The 17,682-nt window shown below is 44.6% G+C and overlaps 1 protein-coding gene across 1 annotated transcript in view; it reads right to left on the bottom strand.

The window, feature by feature from the left end:
• The window catches only part of AP3D1 (adaptor related protein complex 3 subunit delta 1), a 131,823-nt gene extending 114,611 nt beyond the window's left edge, over nucleotides 1-17,212 (bottom strand). Inside the window, 1 exon segment of the mRNA XM_030219918.1 lies at nucleotides 17,036-17,212. Coding sequence (XP_030075778.1) covers nucleotides 17,036-17,131 — 96 coding nt within the window. The 5' untranslated portion in view covers nucleotides 17,132-17,212.
• Nucleotides 17,213-17,682: the final 470 nt, after the last annotated feature.

The following is a 17,682-nucleotide window of genomic DNA, read 5'->3' as shown; positions in this document are numbered from 1 at the left end:
GCCATTCACCAGCACGCGAGCCACCGGTTCCATGTATAAGGTGCACACTGCCTGCAAAAACCACCCCTTCATCCCTACATATCGCAACACCTTAAAGAGGTATTCCCAGGATACACGATTGAAGGCTTTCTCCATATCTAGACCAACAAGGAGCATCGGCATCCACGAGGCCCCACTCAGGGTCACTGCCAACAGCGCTCTACGAACATTTAGGCCTGGGTGCTGCCCTCTGACAAATCCTACCTGGTGGTCTCCCACCAGATCGGGAATATGTTTAGCTAGCCTATCTGCCAGCACCCTTGCCAAGATTTTTACGTCCACATTGAGCAGTGAAATTGGGCGATAAGCCTCAGGGGAAATCAGGAGCTTTACCAGGTTTGGGAATGAGTACTACAAGTGCTTCGTTAGCTCATGCAGAGAAAGTTCCCCCTGAGATCACCTCCTCATAGAATAGTGTAAGTGGTGCGCTCACTTGTTGAACCAGCATCCTATAGTATTCTGGGGAGAACCCGTCGATTCCCGGGGCAGTACCCAATGTCAGAGACTTAATTATCTGTTGGACCTCACTTGCACGCAACGGGGCACTTAAGGAGTTGCTAGCCTCAGGAGAAAGAGTAGGAAGACCCAAGTCCACGAGGTAGTCTACCAGAGAGGGGCCCCCCTGTTCCAGAGCCACTTGGTACATCTGTGAAAAATAGTCATGAAAAATTTGCATAATGTCAGTGGGGTTAGATTTCCTAGACCCCATCCGGTGCCACCAGCGTAGGAATGAATGTTCTAGCTGATCACGCTTTCACCACCCGGGCAAGTAGTTTACCCGGCCGGTTACCGAACTTATGGAATTTTACAACATCGAGAGAATAATTGCTTTTTCATTCGCTCATGAAGCAAAGAGTTCAGAGCAGCCGGAGCAGCTTTCACATTCTCAAAGGTGGCTCCAGACGGATGCTTCAAATGGGCCTGCTTAGCTTGTTGGTACCGACGTTCCAACAAAAGAATCCCTTGGGTAATTCTCCTGTTTTGTGCACTCACATAACTAATTATCTCACCCCGCATCACTGCCTTTGATGTTTCCCAGAACAAATCTGGGGTCTCCCTATGGCCTACATTGGTTTCCGCGAAAAGGTTCCATTTCTGAACCAGAAAGTTCTGAAAATCAGGGTCATCCAAGAGGTAAGATGGAAATCTCCAAATACCAGCTATACCTACGTTTAGAACCAATGATAATTCCACCCAGATTGGAGTGTGATCTGATATCGCCATAGGGCCCAGATCTGCTGATACCACCCTTGAGAAAATCGAGGTTGCTAGCAGAATATAATCAATACGAGACCAGGACTGGTGGGCCCGGGACAAGTGTGTGTAATCACGCTGTGTCGGGTGTAGCAAACGCCATGGGTCCACCAAATCCAGAAGCCTGCAAAGGTAGGGCAAACCCCTACCTTTAGCCAGTGCACTCCATGCCCCAGGCGAGGAGCGATCAAACTTGGATCAAAGACCTGGTTAAACTCACCCACCATAATCTATGGGGCCATGTCGTATTAAGACCTAAACTAACAAGTGCATGAAAGAACCCAGCTTCATTGGCATTTGGCCCATACACAGCGCATATGTAATGCTCTTGACCCATATATTTTTTGTTGTTGTTGTTACATTTGTACCCCGCGCTTTCCCACTCATGGCAGGCTCCATGCGGCTTACAAGGTGGTGGATGCTTGGAATGCCCTCCCGCGGGAGGTGGTGGAGATGAAAACGGTAACGGAATTCAAACATGCGTGGGATATGCATAAAGGAATCCTGTGCAGTAGGAATGGATCCTCAGAAGCTTAGCCGAAATTGGGTGGCGGAGCAGGTGGGGGAAGAGAGGTTGGTGGTTGGGAGGCGAGGATAGTGGAGGGCAGACTTACACGGTCCGTGCCAGAGCCGGTGATGGGAGGCGGGACTGGTGGTTGGGAGGTGGGAAATACTGCTGGGCAGACTTGTACGATCTGTGCCCTGAAAAAGGCAGGTACAAATCAAGGTAAGGTGTACACATATGAGTTTATCTTGTTGGGCAGACTGGATGGACCATGCAGGTCTTTTTCTGCCGTCATCTACTATGTTATGTTACTATGTTACATGGGGCAATGGAGGGTTAAGTGACTTGCCCAGAGTCACAAGGAGCTGCCTGTGCCTGAAGTGGGAATCAAACTCACTTCCTCAGTTCCCCAGGACCAAAGTCCACCACCCTAACCACTAGGCCACTCCTCCACTCTATAATTAAGGTGCACCAATACATATCTGCTCTCAGAGTCTTTCTCCACCAGTCGTGACACACAGGGTAGACACCGCTTAAGCAAAATCGCCAAACACACTCCCCCCCCCCCATCAACCAGCAGAGGAGGAGAAGTAGCACTCCCCCACCCACTGCTGGCACAGCTTCTGATGTTCTGTGTCTGAGAGTTTTGTCTCCTGTAGGCATGCTATGGAGGCCCCATGGCGCTTAAGAGTCAATAAGATTTTGGAGCGCTTAATAGGGGACGTGATCCCTGCCACATTCCAAGAAATTAAACGCGTTGGTGGGGTCCTAGCCATCCCATTCATCCAGAGCCCATACTACTAATACTTTCAATTCCCTCTCAGACCCCCTGCTACCCAGCCTCAGCCAGGGGCCATCCAAACAGCCAGTTTGGGGGGGGGGGGGGTGTACAGCTCCACTTGTGTTGCAGAAAGATCCTTACGCTCAGCACGCACGCCTTCCACCACTCGATACAACAACCCAACATTCACATCACCCTCCAGTCAGTTCTCCTCCCCGCCTCGTAAACCAAATCCCACCCCCAGGCGTCCCCTCCCGCCCAACCGCCCCTCCTCCCACCCTCCCCCTTCTCCCCCCCCACCAAACATAACAATCCCACTAGACCTTGCCCTACTCCTAGATAACTATGACCGCCCCTCCTGTGAAAGGACAGTCAAAGGAGATCTAGAATGCTGTGCGGTCCCCATTCCAGTCCGCCATTGTAGACTTAAATCCGTAACACATGTCTCCCAGAGTTACAAACAGAGAATCTGTCTAAATGCAGATTAACCAGTTATATGCTCTCTCCGCAAACCGGTCACTCACTGCACCGGGTCCCAGGGTTGCTGGTCCCCAGTAATCATAACTGCTCCTGTGTGTAGGTCTTCCATCTGCATTCGAGTCTGTCCAGCACATAAGTGAACCTTATACAGCATTCATATTGCAGCCCAGTTACGGCTTCAGATAGTTCCTTCCCAATTCTAAACTCGCAAAACTGCCAACATGGCAACTCTCAAACATGCTCTTCCAAGCACAAGGGAACGTGTAATCCAAGGCAGCAACCTTGTGTCTGACTCTGTTCAAGTATCCGGTCGGTTAAGCCATTCCGACGCTGCTTCAGGCATTAGAAAGGATTTCCATGTGCCATTTATTAGAATTTTCAGGGTGACCGGGTACTGCAGAATAAAGCGGAGTTGTTTTTCAACCAGTTTCGCACAGGTTACAGAGAAAGCATGGCGCTTAACCGTCAAGGTCACAGAATAGTCCTAAAACTTTTTAACAGTTCGCCATCAAATTTTGTATCCTCTCTGCAAGTTTTATAGAGCTGCAGCAGTGCTGCTTTCTGAGTAGCTGTGAAATTTAGCGATCACAACCAGAGGCCTTAGATCTCTCGTGGGCTTTTGGCCGATGCAATGGACCCATTCAAGGCGGATCGCCCTTCCCTCCCCTGCTTCCGGGAAAGTTGATAGAAGCCATGTTTCCAGTGTTTAAGTTTTGTTTCAGCAATAGATTCTGGAACATAGTAGATGATGACGGCAGAAAAAGACCTGCACGGTCCATCCAGTCTGCCCAACAAGACAAACATATGTGTAAACCTTACCTTGATTTGTACCTGCCTTGTTCAGGGCACAGACCGTACAAGTCTGCGCAGCAGTACTTCCCGCCTCCCAACCACTAGTCCCACCTCCCACCACCGGCCCCGGCACAGACCGTACAAGTCTGCCCTCCACCATTCTAGCCTCCCAACCACCAACCCCTCTTCCCCCCACCTTCTCCGCAAACAAACCTCAAAATATTGCGGCGGGAGCAATTCTCCAGTTTCTGATGGTATTCTTGGGTCAAGTGTTCCAGTTTTTCTAGTTCTCCTACGTGGGCCTGTTGTACATCCTCCACCTCGGACACTCGCTCCTCCAGCTCCCCAGTCCTGCGTGTTAGCTTGGAAGTTAGAGCTGTCAATCCTGTAAGTTGTTCCGACAGTTGTGTGAGTCTAGGGTCCAGGGCGCGTACCACCGACTCTGTAAGTTCTAAGACCATGTTGTCCGGGGGCGAGTGGGGCGGCAAGGCCACCGGGGAGGCAGCCGCCATTTTGGAATCCAGAGGTTTCTGCTGCTCCTCTTTCCGTTTCGAGCTTTGCTGGCGCCATCGCAGCTCACTTTAAGTATTTGTCTATATGTTGTTACCAGCTCATAGACCCAAAATCCAGGCTTTAAAGTCTAGGAGAGGGGTGGAATAGCCGAACTGCGGATGGGGCCCCAGCAGCCGATGTGATTCACGTCTTTCGCCACTCACAGCATCACGTGACCTCCTCATCATTTTCCTATTTTTAACATATATGCAGATATAACAGTAATATGTGCTAGAGAAAACAACCCTCCAGTGCATCACAGAAGCCATCGTTTCATCAGACAAGTCAGCTGCTGTAGCAGGTCCAATTTTTAATGCTCATTTTCAGTAAAGGTGCTAAAAATGAGAAAAATCCCACAAATCCCTGGCAGCCTGTAATAAAATTAAAATTAAAATGCTGGTGTAAGAAATTAAGCCCAAGCTTCTAGTCATGCTAAGCAGTAAGGATCTTTGGATCTTTCTATGAATTTAAGGTTAGACTGGCTAAGACCACCTCACCCCACCCCCTCCTTTACAGCAATCAAAAAATATACAGATCTGCATGGCATTGGACATCTTTAAAAGAAAGGATACTGGATTAAATATTTTATGATAGTGTAGCATTTGCAGTGGAACAAATGTCACTGGATCCTCCTAGTGAGGATCAGGTTCCTATACCTTGGCTACTATTAGACAGAGAACCGGTTTGTTCACAATAGGCTGACAGGATGCCAACAGGTCTTCTAATTCTCTGTTTTCCTCTTATCTTCACTCCCAAAAAAGGTCATGAAGCCAACTGAAGTTACACCAAGTTAAATATCAAGAGATTTTTCCTCCAATTATGACAGATCCCCTATAACTCATGAGAGTTTTCTTATGCACTTTATTATACAAAAAAAGAATGGACTGGCAGTAGAAGCAGGCACAATATTTTATGAAGTCATGAACTTCAAACTTTTCGGTGCATCAAACTGAAGTGAACACACACCAAGTCTTCCAGCTTCATAGATGCAGCAATCTCCTGATACTTGAGGAAAACATATACCGAAGAAGTTTCCATGCATAAAACCATTCTCCTCCATTATTCACTCCCATTGGCAAAGGCACAGCAGAGAAACTGAATGAATTCTTTGCTTCTGTCTTTATGGAAGAAGATGTAAGAGATCTGCCTGTACCGGAAATAGTTTTCAAGGGCGATGATGCGGAGGAAATGAAAGAAATCTCAGGAAATGGAAGATGTACTGAGCTAAATTGACAAATTAAAGAGTAGTAAATCACCTGGACCGGATGGCATACATCCAAGGGTAGTCAAAGAACTCAAGCATGAAATTGTTGAAATGCTGTTAATAATATGTAACCTGTCGTTAAAATCGTCCGTAGTACCTGAAGAGTGGAGGGTGGCCAATGTGACACCGATTTTTTAAAAGGGTTCTAGAGGTGATCGGGAAATTATAGACTGGTAAGCCTGACATCGGTGCTGGGCAAAATAGTGGAAACATGGTAGACAAACATGGTTCAATGGGACAGAGTCAGCATGGGTTCAGCCGAGGGAAGTCTTGCCTCACCAATCTGCTTCATTTCTTTGAAGGCGTGAATAAACATACAGATAAAAGTGAGCCGGTTGATGCAGTGTATCTAAATTTTCAGAAAGCTTTTGATAAAAGTTCCTCATGAGAGACTCCTGAGAAAATTAGAGAGTCATGGATAGGAGGCAAGATTCTGATGTGGATTGGTGATTGGACAGAAAACAGAGGGTAGGGTTAAATGGTCATTTAGTAGGGTGAACAGTGGAGTGCCACAGGGATCTGAACTGGGACAGTTATTATTTAGCATATTTATAAATTATATGGAAATCAGGACAACACGCGAGGTGATTAAATTTGAGGATGATACAAAGCTATTCAAGGATGTTAAAACACATGAGAACTGTGAAATACTGCAGAAAGACCTTAGGAAATTGGAAGACGGGCATCCAAATGGCAGATTAAATTTATGCAAGGAGATGCACATTGGAAAGAATAAACCAAATCATAATTACCTAATGATAGGGTCCACCTTGGGGAGTGAGCACTCAAAAAAAAGATCTGGGTGTCATTGTAGATAATACACTGAAATGTTCTGCTCCGTGTGTGGCGGCAGCCATAAAAGTAAACAGGATACTAGGAATTATTAAGAAAGGGATGGTGTCTTTCACAGCGTTGGATAGGGCCTTCACCCAGATGCCCAGTGAGCATAACAAACTCTCCAAATGGTACCATATGGGAAAAGCATGGTGCCCCTTTCCTTTTTTTGAGCAGCTCACGAGACAATGGGGTGCAATATTGGGGAAGGAGGTAACAGCACAGGAACTTGCGCACTGTTTTTTATTAGCGTTTAAAATCACTACAAATGTAGGTCTCCATGAAATCCAATTTAAAATCTTACATAATGCTTATCTCACTAGATGTAGAGGCAAAGCTATGGGACTCTGAGGATTGTGATAAATGTAAGCGTGGGAGGGGAACACTGGTACAGTACTTTTTAGAGTGCCATCTTTTGCGGGACTTTTGATGGGGAGTCCAGGCTATTTTGGAGGAGGTCTTGGGCACCTCATTGGAATGGTCCTATAGGATCCTGCTTATGGGGTCGGATTCAGACCTTGTGGCACAGGACCTCTCTGAAATGCAGTGTAGGTTCATCCTATTAGCTTTGGTGTTGGCTAAGATAGTTATCCTGCAGCATTGGGTGAATGGAAATCCCCCTCCCATTGCTAAGTGGCATGCAAGTATGTTACAAATGGGGATGTGGGAGAGGGAGGGGTTGTTACAAAATGGGGATGTGGGAGAGGGAGGGGTCTCTGGACCCTACTCGAAAATGTGTCCAAGCCTATATCAGCATCTGGCGGAGATGTCAGGACTGCTTGTCGCAGCTGGCTAACAAATAAGGTGTGGCTTCATTGATAGGAGTTGTAGCTCAGCCTCAGGGGAAGGGAGAGGGTGTAAGGGTGGGGGTATGTAAATCGCTCCAAAAAAAGGAAAAGAGGGGGAGAGTGTATCATGACTGTTATATTTTGCTGGAGTTCTGTGTGGCACAGATAGTTTAGTATTTGTAATAGACGTTCATCATCTCACTGTTTCACGTTATATCACTGTATCTGTACGGTCGGGATAAGAGATGTGGTTCTCTTGTTGCCTGTTTTTGTTATTCATGCATCTCTCCTGTCAATAAAAACAATTAAAAAAAAAAAGGGATGGTGAATAAGACTGAAAATACTATAATGTCTTTGTATCGCTCCATGGTGCGTCCGCACCTTGAGTATTGCATTCAGTTCTAGTCGCCATATCTCAAAAAAAGATATAACAGAATTAGAAAAGGTTCAAAGAAGAGTGACCAAAATGATAAAGGGGATAGAACTCCTCTCGTATGAGGAAAGGCTAAAGAGGTTAGGGCTCTCCAGCTTGGAAAAGAGATGGATGAGGTGAGATATGATTGAGGTCTACAAAATCCTGAGAGGTGTATAACGAGTAGAAGTAAACTGATTTTTTACTCGTTCCAAAGTACAAAGACTAGGGGACACTCAAGGAAGTTACATGGAAATACTTTTAAAACAAATAGGAGGAAATATTTTTTCACTCAACAAATAGTTAAGCTCTGGAACTTTTTGCCGGAGGACGTGGTAACAGTGCTTAGTGTATCTGGGTTTAAAAACGGTTTGGACAAATTCCTGGAGGAAAAGTCCGTAGTCTGCTATTGAGACAGACATGGGAAGCAACTGCTTGCCCTGGGATTTGTAGTATGGAGTGTTGCCACAATTTGGGTTTCTGCCAGATACTTGTGACCTGGCTTGGCCACTGTTTGGAAAACAGGATACTGGGCTAGATGGACCATTGGTCTGACCCAGTATGCCTACTTTTATGTTCTTAAGATGCTATAGGCTTCCACTGGTCAACACTTTTAAGAAATAACTTTCAAAGGATGACCATGTGCAAAGTAAAATACTAAGAACAAGTCCTTTTGCAGAAAAGTACAAATCCAAGATTTCAGAATTCAGTGAAGGTTTCAAATTTTTTTCCTAAAATCTTTTCACCTGATAAAACAGTAACAGATATCAAGTTTGCTTACAATTCTAACAAACCATCAACCTATCATCCTTGTATCAGCAATTCCTTCTGTATGCGCTAAATTATAGGTTAATGCAGGTTAAATTGATTTTGCACACATTTAAATTTAAGGCAAATTACTAGCTACACTGCTAAACTTTAATCAAGCTGAATCAAGCTTGACACAATATCAGTAGTCTTAAGACAACTTAGCAACAACCCAGTCGGGAAGAGCTATACTTGAGGCCTGATTTATGAAGACTCCCCCACCAACATCTTAGGGGAAAAAAAAAAGACTTAACAACCCATTAGTGCCCGATGTTCCCATATGTGGGAACAAATATGGGAACACTGGGCACTAATGAGTTAATCAGGCCCTTCATGGATACAAAGCTAACACCTCCACCCCTGCTCTATTAATTGGGATTTTTTTAAAATAGATAATGGAAAATAACTTGTACCATACAAGAGTTGTTCATCTAGCTTATTCATCTTTACATTTTTTAAACATTTTACTAATGCTATTTCACATTTTCTTTAGGTCTTACTTTTCAGTGGGAGATTATGCCTGTCACTTTTGCTTTATGATATAATTATTATACACGTGCTTTCTTTTTTGTAAACCCCTTTGGGCCTCCTATGAACGTCAATAATTCATTCTGCACTGGAACAATGGCCAAATTGGCCCCTAATGCAACTTTTTATAACACAGTTCAGTGCCACATTCTACTTCCACTGAGCATTCACTAGACCAACACAGCCATGAAAGTCAGATTTTTAAAAGCAAATTATCACCAGGAGGTACCAGCCACATTCAGGAGCCAAATAAAAATGCATTCCTTCTTTCTTTGCTCATTTTTTTTTGCCTTGTTTTTATTTTGCTTTCCATATAAATACTTGTTATGACTACTGCAACACTGCCGTGCAGGAATCACTAGGGCCAATCTTAAACATCTCCAGACCCTACAGAATACTGTTGATTGTATTATCTGCCATGCATCCTACCATAACCATGCTACTCCGCTCCTTAAACACCTCCACTGGCTCCCTATAGAGTACAGAATCAAATTCAAGGTGCTCATGTTAACACAAGGTTTTTTCCTCTGCTACTCCTTTGTATTTAGCCTCTCCAGTTACATCATATATGTCCACTCGCACATTACGATCACTGAATGACAACTGACTAGTACTCCCCCACCCATCCAAGGCGAGGTGGGAATCAACACAATCCTCCGCTTTCTTCTTCCTTTCACCCACCCTATGGAATTCCCTTCCACAGTGTCTTGGCATTGAGAAGTCGTATACTCACTTTCGTTCTTCTTTAAAGCTATACCTCTTTCAATTAGCTTTCGAATGCTAGTGTTCCAGTAAATTGACCCTGTAGCAGGCGAGCCTGCGAGGACAGAATACAGATTATTGTCCGACTGGCTGTGAGTTGTGGTGCACTATTGACCAGGATTTTGTTGCTTGATGTATGACTGTGCGCGATTCTCTCTGTATGACTGTCTCCATTTGAACTGCCTGAGCTCCTAATTTGTATGCTCTTTCCTATCAAATAATTAAGTTATTTTCTTACTTCCTCTTATTGATGTAAACTGCTTTGATATTTGGCAATTTAGAAGAAGTATATTAAATTAATAAACGATAAAAAAATGTGCCCATTTCAGCTTCTCCTCTCTTCCCTAACTCACCACTTCCAATCCTTTGACTGGCAGGGTACAGCCTGGGCAGCAATAAGGTGTTACCATGGTATACTCACTGGATCTCCTCCCTAGCCCCAGTTAGACCATGGAGCCAATGCTGCCAGGCATGGGTACTGAACCACAACTTCTATATGCAATGGCTCCTCCTGGTGAGGCAGGGCAGACCTAGATCAAGCTGTAATGTCTCCTCTGACCCTAGGAGCCCTACCCTAAACCACCAACTTATTCACTTTGTAACCACAGAAAGATGACCTACTTTATCCTTGTGATCTAGCTTGTCGGTTCTTTCAAGAAAAGCGTTGAGACTTTTTTAGCCCTTGAAAATTTAAACTCTGAGGATTTGGTGAAAGCTTATGGTACCTAAACACCATAGCATACACAATAAGCTGTGGTCTGTACTTGAGATGACTCAAGCAGCAAACTTAGCCAATTTACACAAGAGCATAACACCTTAATAAGGAATCAAATGAATGTGACATTTGCACAGTCAGTGTTAGTTAAATACCTAGTGATTCATTCTCCCTTAAAGCTCAGAAACCTGGGCCTTAATTCTTGGTTCAGGCAGAGACAGATTATTAGTCCACTGTACGAAAATGTCTACAGTCCCTAGAAGGTGGCAGCATCACTATAACTGTGCAAACAACACCCATTCTCACCTAATGCATGGTTTTCTTGACTTGTGTCAGTGCTGTCCTCATATTGTGTCTAAGTAAACATGACCCCATAAGGCACTGCACGAGTAATGCATTTATGCATTATTTTTCATAGTTAATAAGATTTTGAAAACCTAATCACAGCCCAGAATTATATATACAGCATTCACCAATGTGGAGTCTTGTCAGGCACTGTCTGCCATTCTCATATCCGGCAGTTACATGATATGAATACATAACCAGCAAAAAGCAGAGATAATGACCACCTGAATACATCTGCTGTTTCCTGTTTGTTGTTTGTAAGTATAAATCCCACCCTTCCCATAAATTCCCTCGATATACACGTACATAACTCAATTCTCTAGCATCACCATAATGTTGCCTTTAATAGCTTAGTCAACTTTTTCTCAACTTTCAAATATTTGGGTATAGATATGTACTTAAAATATGGTTCAAATCCATGACAGATGATAGTTCTCAACATTTTAAATCATCAAAATGTCAACCAACTAGCTAGCCTGCTTTAATTGTTTCCATTAAGTGTGAAATTCTGTGGTTTGCTGGAATTTTTGCAACCTGATTTCTAAAGCTCATTTCCCTCTATGGGGTTACCAAGGTTATCACAACATAAAATGGAGAAAAACAAAATGTGATATGCTACTTTATAAAACCACAAAGTCATCTTTTCATCTTCACTCTGGCAAATATCTGAAATTAAAATCGTTCAATATTTGTACACACAATCTGATCTTGTGACTGGAGAGAAATGAGCCAGATATCATGCCATATCACACCAAGTAGCAACAAATATTTCATCTCTTGTATGGCAAGTTTACATACCCCACATCACATACATTTTTATTCAGATGGTAATGTTTCCTCATAGGTTAATTTTGCATAATAAGATTAGTGATGTCTTTTTACAGCCAAGCCCACATTTATCTACAAATGTGAAATTGAGCTTAATTCTTAGCCAAAACTTGTCCTCTTCTCCTCCCCCCCCCCCCAAAAAAAAAAAGACTGAACATCTGATGATCTCTGCTGATATTCCCAATTCTCTGTACCCCTTTCTGTGAGATTTGAAATAGGCAGGTACTTGGAGTTGTGGTTTAACTGAGACTGGTGATTCAGGGCCATATTATGACCACTGTAATGCCATCTTGATGTTTTTGTAATTAAGTCATTTTTAATGCTCAGACCAGTAGGGTGAAATTGGGTTTGTTTGATTTTGTTTGTAATTTTTCATTTTTAATCATCTGTGTCTATTACTGTATACCACTTTAGGAAGCTTTGCCAAGGAAACAGTTTAGTAATTATATAACTAATTTAAGCGAGTTTTATACATCAGTCCTAAAGGACATTAAATCCTGTTCTTGCCATGACACAATGAACTGGTGAGGCACAGACCATAGTTCCACTAACACACCAGCTTACTTTAACTGTGACTGTTAAGAATAACCAACAACCTGGTAAGCCACCCTCTATTTAACCACCAAGTGGAAAGGTAATAATGTACCTTGCTTAATTTGAATCTAAATAGTTTTAGATAACCTTACCATCTTAGTGATAATGCATTTTTTTCTAGGGCTGTTGCTGGCATAAGTCACAGAGGATTTTCTTCAGGACCACCACAAAGTATTAAATGTTTTATATGTCCATAAATTGTGCTTTTAGATTGTATTTTGGATGTATTTTTATGAAGTATGGTTTGCTGCATTATATTTTGCAAACAATTTGGGCTGAACTATGCCTAAGTAAGGAAGCAGACAAAAAATAATACATAACTGGTAATGCTGTTAACAAAACTGCAAGTTTTAAGTCAAGCTGTATACTACTTTGGGTGAATCTCTTCATAAAAGGTGGTTAAAGTCCATCTTGCTGCTAGAATTACTATGGGTCACCAAAAGCAACCAAGCAGCTACTGCAGAACCAGGAGGCAGCTTAAGCCACCTGGCAGGCTGGCAAGATTAGGAAATAAAATAGCAAAAACTAAGACACTACCAGACCTAAGAACTGTGATTCTGATGCGAGACAGCCCATTACAAGATGCAGTATTTTTCTGTAACCAACTTAGTGAATACTGAATGTGCCGTCAGCGGAAAGAAAAAAGCCTTTGGTGAATGGCCATGAGAAGAAGCAAAAACCTGCTCAATTAGCACTGAATATGGGAAAGAGTGAGCAGGGCTGCAACAATGTGTACTATGTGATAAGGGGCACTGCCCGGGATTTCCAGGTAGGTTGGTGCTAGTGAAGGAAACAAAACTAGAATCAGAAGTCTCCCCAGCCTCTGTCAAAGTCCTGCCTGCCATCAGCTACAGTCAAATTCTGGCCTTGAAATTCCCCACAACCGTTCCTGCAGAGATACCAAAGTCACAAGCTCTCAGACATCCAGAAACATATCTGAAAGATTTAAGCACATTGAGAAAGATATTGTGAGGTTCATTTTCAAAGCACAGAGACTATGGAATTTTCTAAGTGCTTTGAAAATTAGCCCCTATGTAACTTTGTAAGTCTATATGCTTTGAAAATTAGCACCTGTGAGTCAGCACCATAACCAAAAGGAGAAGAAAGAGGAGGTATTTCTTTGAAACTTGATCCCACCAGAACTAAGGGGTAAGCAGGTCCAAGTAAGCAGCTGAAAGATGGAGAGAACCAACACCGATTGTGTTAAGGCTCAGAATATAGATCTGAGATGATTTCTGTGACCCTTTAGTTAGGAGGAAAACCTTGTTTTTGGAGCTGGGACACACAAAAAGTTATTTCAACAAACTGCAGATGTGGACTCTGAGGCCCAGATGCATCAACCAAACGTAAAAAAAAGCAAAAACGTAAAAGCTGTTACCGAATTTTAAAAAACAAACAATGCAGCAAACAAACAAGTCGCACATGTTCGGTGCGGTATTTGAAAGTACAATGCATCAATCTGGTGGAATCCCCATCGGTAATCAGCCTCTAAAGCATGCGCAGAGCAGCCAAGCGTTATGCTGGCTGCTCTGCGCATGCCACAAATGTCAAAAAAACAAACAAAAAAACCCACAAACACGTGGATCGGGAGGGGGCAAAGGCGCTCGTCAGGAGCATCCTATATGGACGGCCTTGTCCCCCCCCCCTTGGTCGCCGCTGCTGCTCCCCGCTTCCTCCCCCAGCATTAAATAAAAGCATAAAACAAAACTCAAAGCTTTAGGAGCACTGGCCCCCCTCCCTTCCTGTCTCTAAACTCTTTCTCCACACAGCTCCGCCTCCCTCCGCCCCTGTGCCCCCCCCGAGGTCGTCGCCGTCACTCCCCCCCCTCGCATTACCGGGCCCGTGCAGTGCCTCTCACCTCTGTATGAAGGCGCTGCACGGGCAAAAAGACCATCAGATCGCTGCAGTCTTCAGGATGTCTGTCTCCTTCGTCTTCCCTGACCTGGGCCCGCCCCCGTCTGACGTAGGTTTCTTACATCAGACGGGGGCGGGGCCATGTCAGAGAAGGAGAGAGACGTCCTGAAGACTGCAGTGATCTGATGGTCTTCTTGCCCGTGCAGCACCTTCATACAGAGGTAAGAGGCGCTGGGGGGTAATGCGGGGGGGGGGCCCTGTGGAGGGGGCGGGCGACGATCTCAGGGGGGGGTGGCGGGGGCGGGGAGGTGCAGCTGTGTGGAGAAAGAGTTTAGAGACAGGAAGGGAGGGGGGCCAGGGCTCCTAAAGCTTTGTTTTGTATTTTTATTTAATGCTGGGGGAGGAACCGGGAAGCAGCAGCGGCGACCACGAGCAGGGGGGAGACAAGGCCGTCCATAAAGGACACTCCTGACGAGCGCCTTTGCCCCCTTCCGAACCTTTTTTTTTTTCTTTTTCACTTTTATAGTGATGCAGGAGCGGGGAGCAGCAGCAACCTTGGGTGTCAATAAAAGACGCCCCTGACGCGCATTTTCGCCCCCTCGCTTTTTTTTTTTTTTTTACATTAAAATTTTTAATCGGATAGCCCTAATGACAGGACCTGTCGTTAGCTTTCCGGCAGTTTTCCTGCATTAGGGTAGTCGGAAAACTTTAATGCATCTCGTTTCAATGGGGTTTCTACACAATTTGCTCATCTGCATTCCGTTTTCGTTTTCTGCTACCGTGGTCGGAAAATGGCCTTTAAGACATGCCACGGTTCAAAAATTCTTCGTTAAAGGGTTGTTAAAAGGTCATTAAAGTTTAGTGCATCTGGGCCTGATTGTGTTTAGTGTCATCTGGCAAAGGCAAGGCAAAGGCAAGGAAAATGCCACTAGCTTCCTCTGACACAGGGCGCAGTCTGCCAACGGTTCAGGAGAGCTATTCTAATTAAAACGGGGTAGGGGGTTAATGGGTGCAGTACAGGGAGGAAAAAATAAAAACCTTCCACACACATATCAACCAACCTGCTGCAGGCAGATCATAAGCAGGACTAGCAACAGTGAATTGGGCAAACAGAACACCACAGGCAGCCCACAACTTAAATAAAATCAGAGAAAAATATTTTGTTACTTTCATTACTAAAGTATTTTGTATTTGGATTATAACACCTTTTTCAGTAGTAGCTCCGAGGGTTTACACTAGGTATTTTCCTGTCCCATGAGGGCTTACAATCTGTTTCAAACCAGAAGGAGAAAAGTGAGATTTGAACCGGGCTTTCCCAGTGCTCTAACCACTAGGCTACTCTTCCAAAATAATACAATGCTCATATCTATATAGATGTAGAACCAGGATACTCTAACTGAAAATGTCAACATGGTTTGTCCCAATCAATGAGATTTCAGTTCCTGCTTTGCCACTACTCTCCCCCTAACCTTTCTGCTCCACTACTACCTTCACAAAAAAAGTGGCCACCGCAAGATAGATCTTTACCTTCAAGTTTAGGGATCAATGGGGAGGGGAGAGGACAGGGAAGGATACTGGGGCACCACCGACATTCCCACTCAAGGCATCAGAACCAGCCCTGTATCGGTCTAAACTGGATTAGTCACTGGTAAAATTGGGATTCAAAACCATTAACTCAATTCTTGCTTTGTGAGTTAAATAAAGAGATCATACACATCTTCACGTGCCTATGCTCGAAGCTGCAAATACCAAAATAGTGCTTTCATATACTTTGGTGTTCTAGGGAATCTTCCTTTTCCTCTTTAACAAAGGAGTAATAACTCAGAGGGAGATGCTCAAAGGTTACAGTGCTTGCAACTTTTGTTTAGACTGGTTTTAGCCAGTCTAAATGAAACGTTATGTGGCTAATGCACAGAGGCAGTGACCAATACTAGAAGCTCATTATGAATTCTGTGCAATGCACAGAGAAACAGCACACAGAAAACCTCTGCTAGAACAGCTAAAACCTACCGACAGCTCTGGAGCTGTCAGTAGGTTTTACGGCAGGGTGACTTTACCAGCCCTCTCTGCCCAGGATTTCTGTTGGATGTTCTATGCTCCAAGCTGAGGGCTGCAAGGAAAACAGTACTCTAAAAGCTCTCACTGATTGCAGAGGTATGGGGCAGAGAGGGTCAGCACCATTTCCAAGCTTATGGCCAGCTCCTTAGAACTACCAAACGCACAGCTCATGTGGGAATGCAACAGGAACAGTCTGACCCCCTTTACTGACCAATGCTCAACAGTAACAGCATACATATAATTTGCACGCTGTATTAAGCATCTTTGCTATTTGTTTCACCTTGCGAGAGCCGGTATTTTCCAGCGTTATTACAGCACCAGAGTTCTGTTCATCTCCCCTTCAGTCCCTTATTCAGTTAAAAAGTAACTCACCTACACTGTGGCTGACTTACCCTGCTGTCCACGGAAAACCTCCATTGCAGGCAAATAAGTTTGCTTAGCTTATAGGTTTGGAGGAAAATCCCTCATCATACCATCCTAGCCTGACAGGTCCAATAACTCAAGGAAACGGGAAGAGAAGTTTCATTTAGGGAAGTTAAACTGATGTCTGTGCACCTGCTAACACTGGTGCTAAAAATGCCAGTATCACTTCCATGTACAGGAAACGACAAGAGCAGACTCTCCACTCCGTCCTCTCTCCTCTGAGGTTGCAGCGGGACAGATATGAGGGCTGTTCTTCCCCTCCCCATCCCATCCCATCATGACATTTAGCTCCTGAAACTGGCCCCTACAATAAGGCGACGAGGTGTTTGTCCCTCCCAAGGCACCGGTGGGATCGCACTATCCAGAAACTCTGCGGATGTCACGCGCGAGGAAGGCCGTCGGTACCGGGGCCCTGCTCACCTCATCCTCCTTGTGGTTCCTAATACCGCGCACCAGGTCCTGCAGATTCTTATCGAACATCCGGTCGATACTACCCTTCACCATCTTCAGCGCCATGGCGGCAGCTGGGAACGGGTCGGTGCCTTTCCTTCCGCCGCGCTCCCGTCACACAGCACACAGCAAGGCAGCAAACGGAAACAAAATGGACGCCAGTCAGCTGACGCCGCGCCGAGCCCACCTTTTTCCGGTCTCGAGTGACGGCCGGGAGGGAGAAGGCGGAGTCACGAGGAGTAGCCGACCCAAGGAAATTTAATGACAGGAGACGGCATGATCCTATCTGGGCTGAAGGCAGTGGGCGGAGCTTGCCGCCGTTTTGGTCAGAACAAAACAATAGCAAACTAGTGAGGTTTATATCGTTTTATTAAACTTCCTAGGTGTTGCATTCTCTCTGTTAAGAGGGTATTGTTGGTGGGGGGATGTAAGGGGGATTGGGGGAGTTTTCGACGGTTCTGTGAAGGCGGGGTAGGGTTATATTCAAAATGTGTTTGTCAGTGCTCAGAGCTTGCTTTGTTATTTGCAATGCTGTATTGTGGATTTTAGTGCTACCTAGGGTTACCATATGGCTCCAGAAAAAGGAGGACGGATTGAGCCAGCCGGGTTTTACTTCC

The sequence above is a fragment of the Microcaecilia unicolor genome, chromosome 11 (genome assembly GCF_901765095.1).
Source record: "Microcaecilia unicolor chromosome 11, aMicUni1.1, whole genome shotgun sequence".
In the NCBI taxonomy this organism is placed as follows: domain Eukaryota; kingdom Metazoa; phylum Chordata; class Amphibia; order Gymnophiona; family Siphonopidae; genus Microcaecilia; species Microcaecilia unicolor.
The sequence above is the reverse complement of the archived record's forward strand: the minus strand, read 5'-3'. Positions and strand labels throughout refer to the sequence as shown.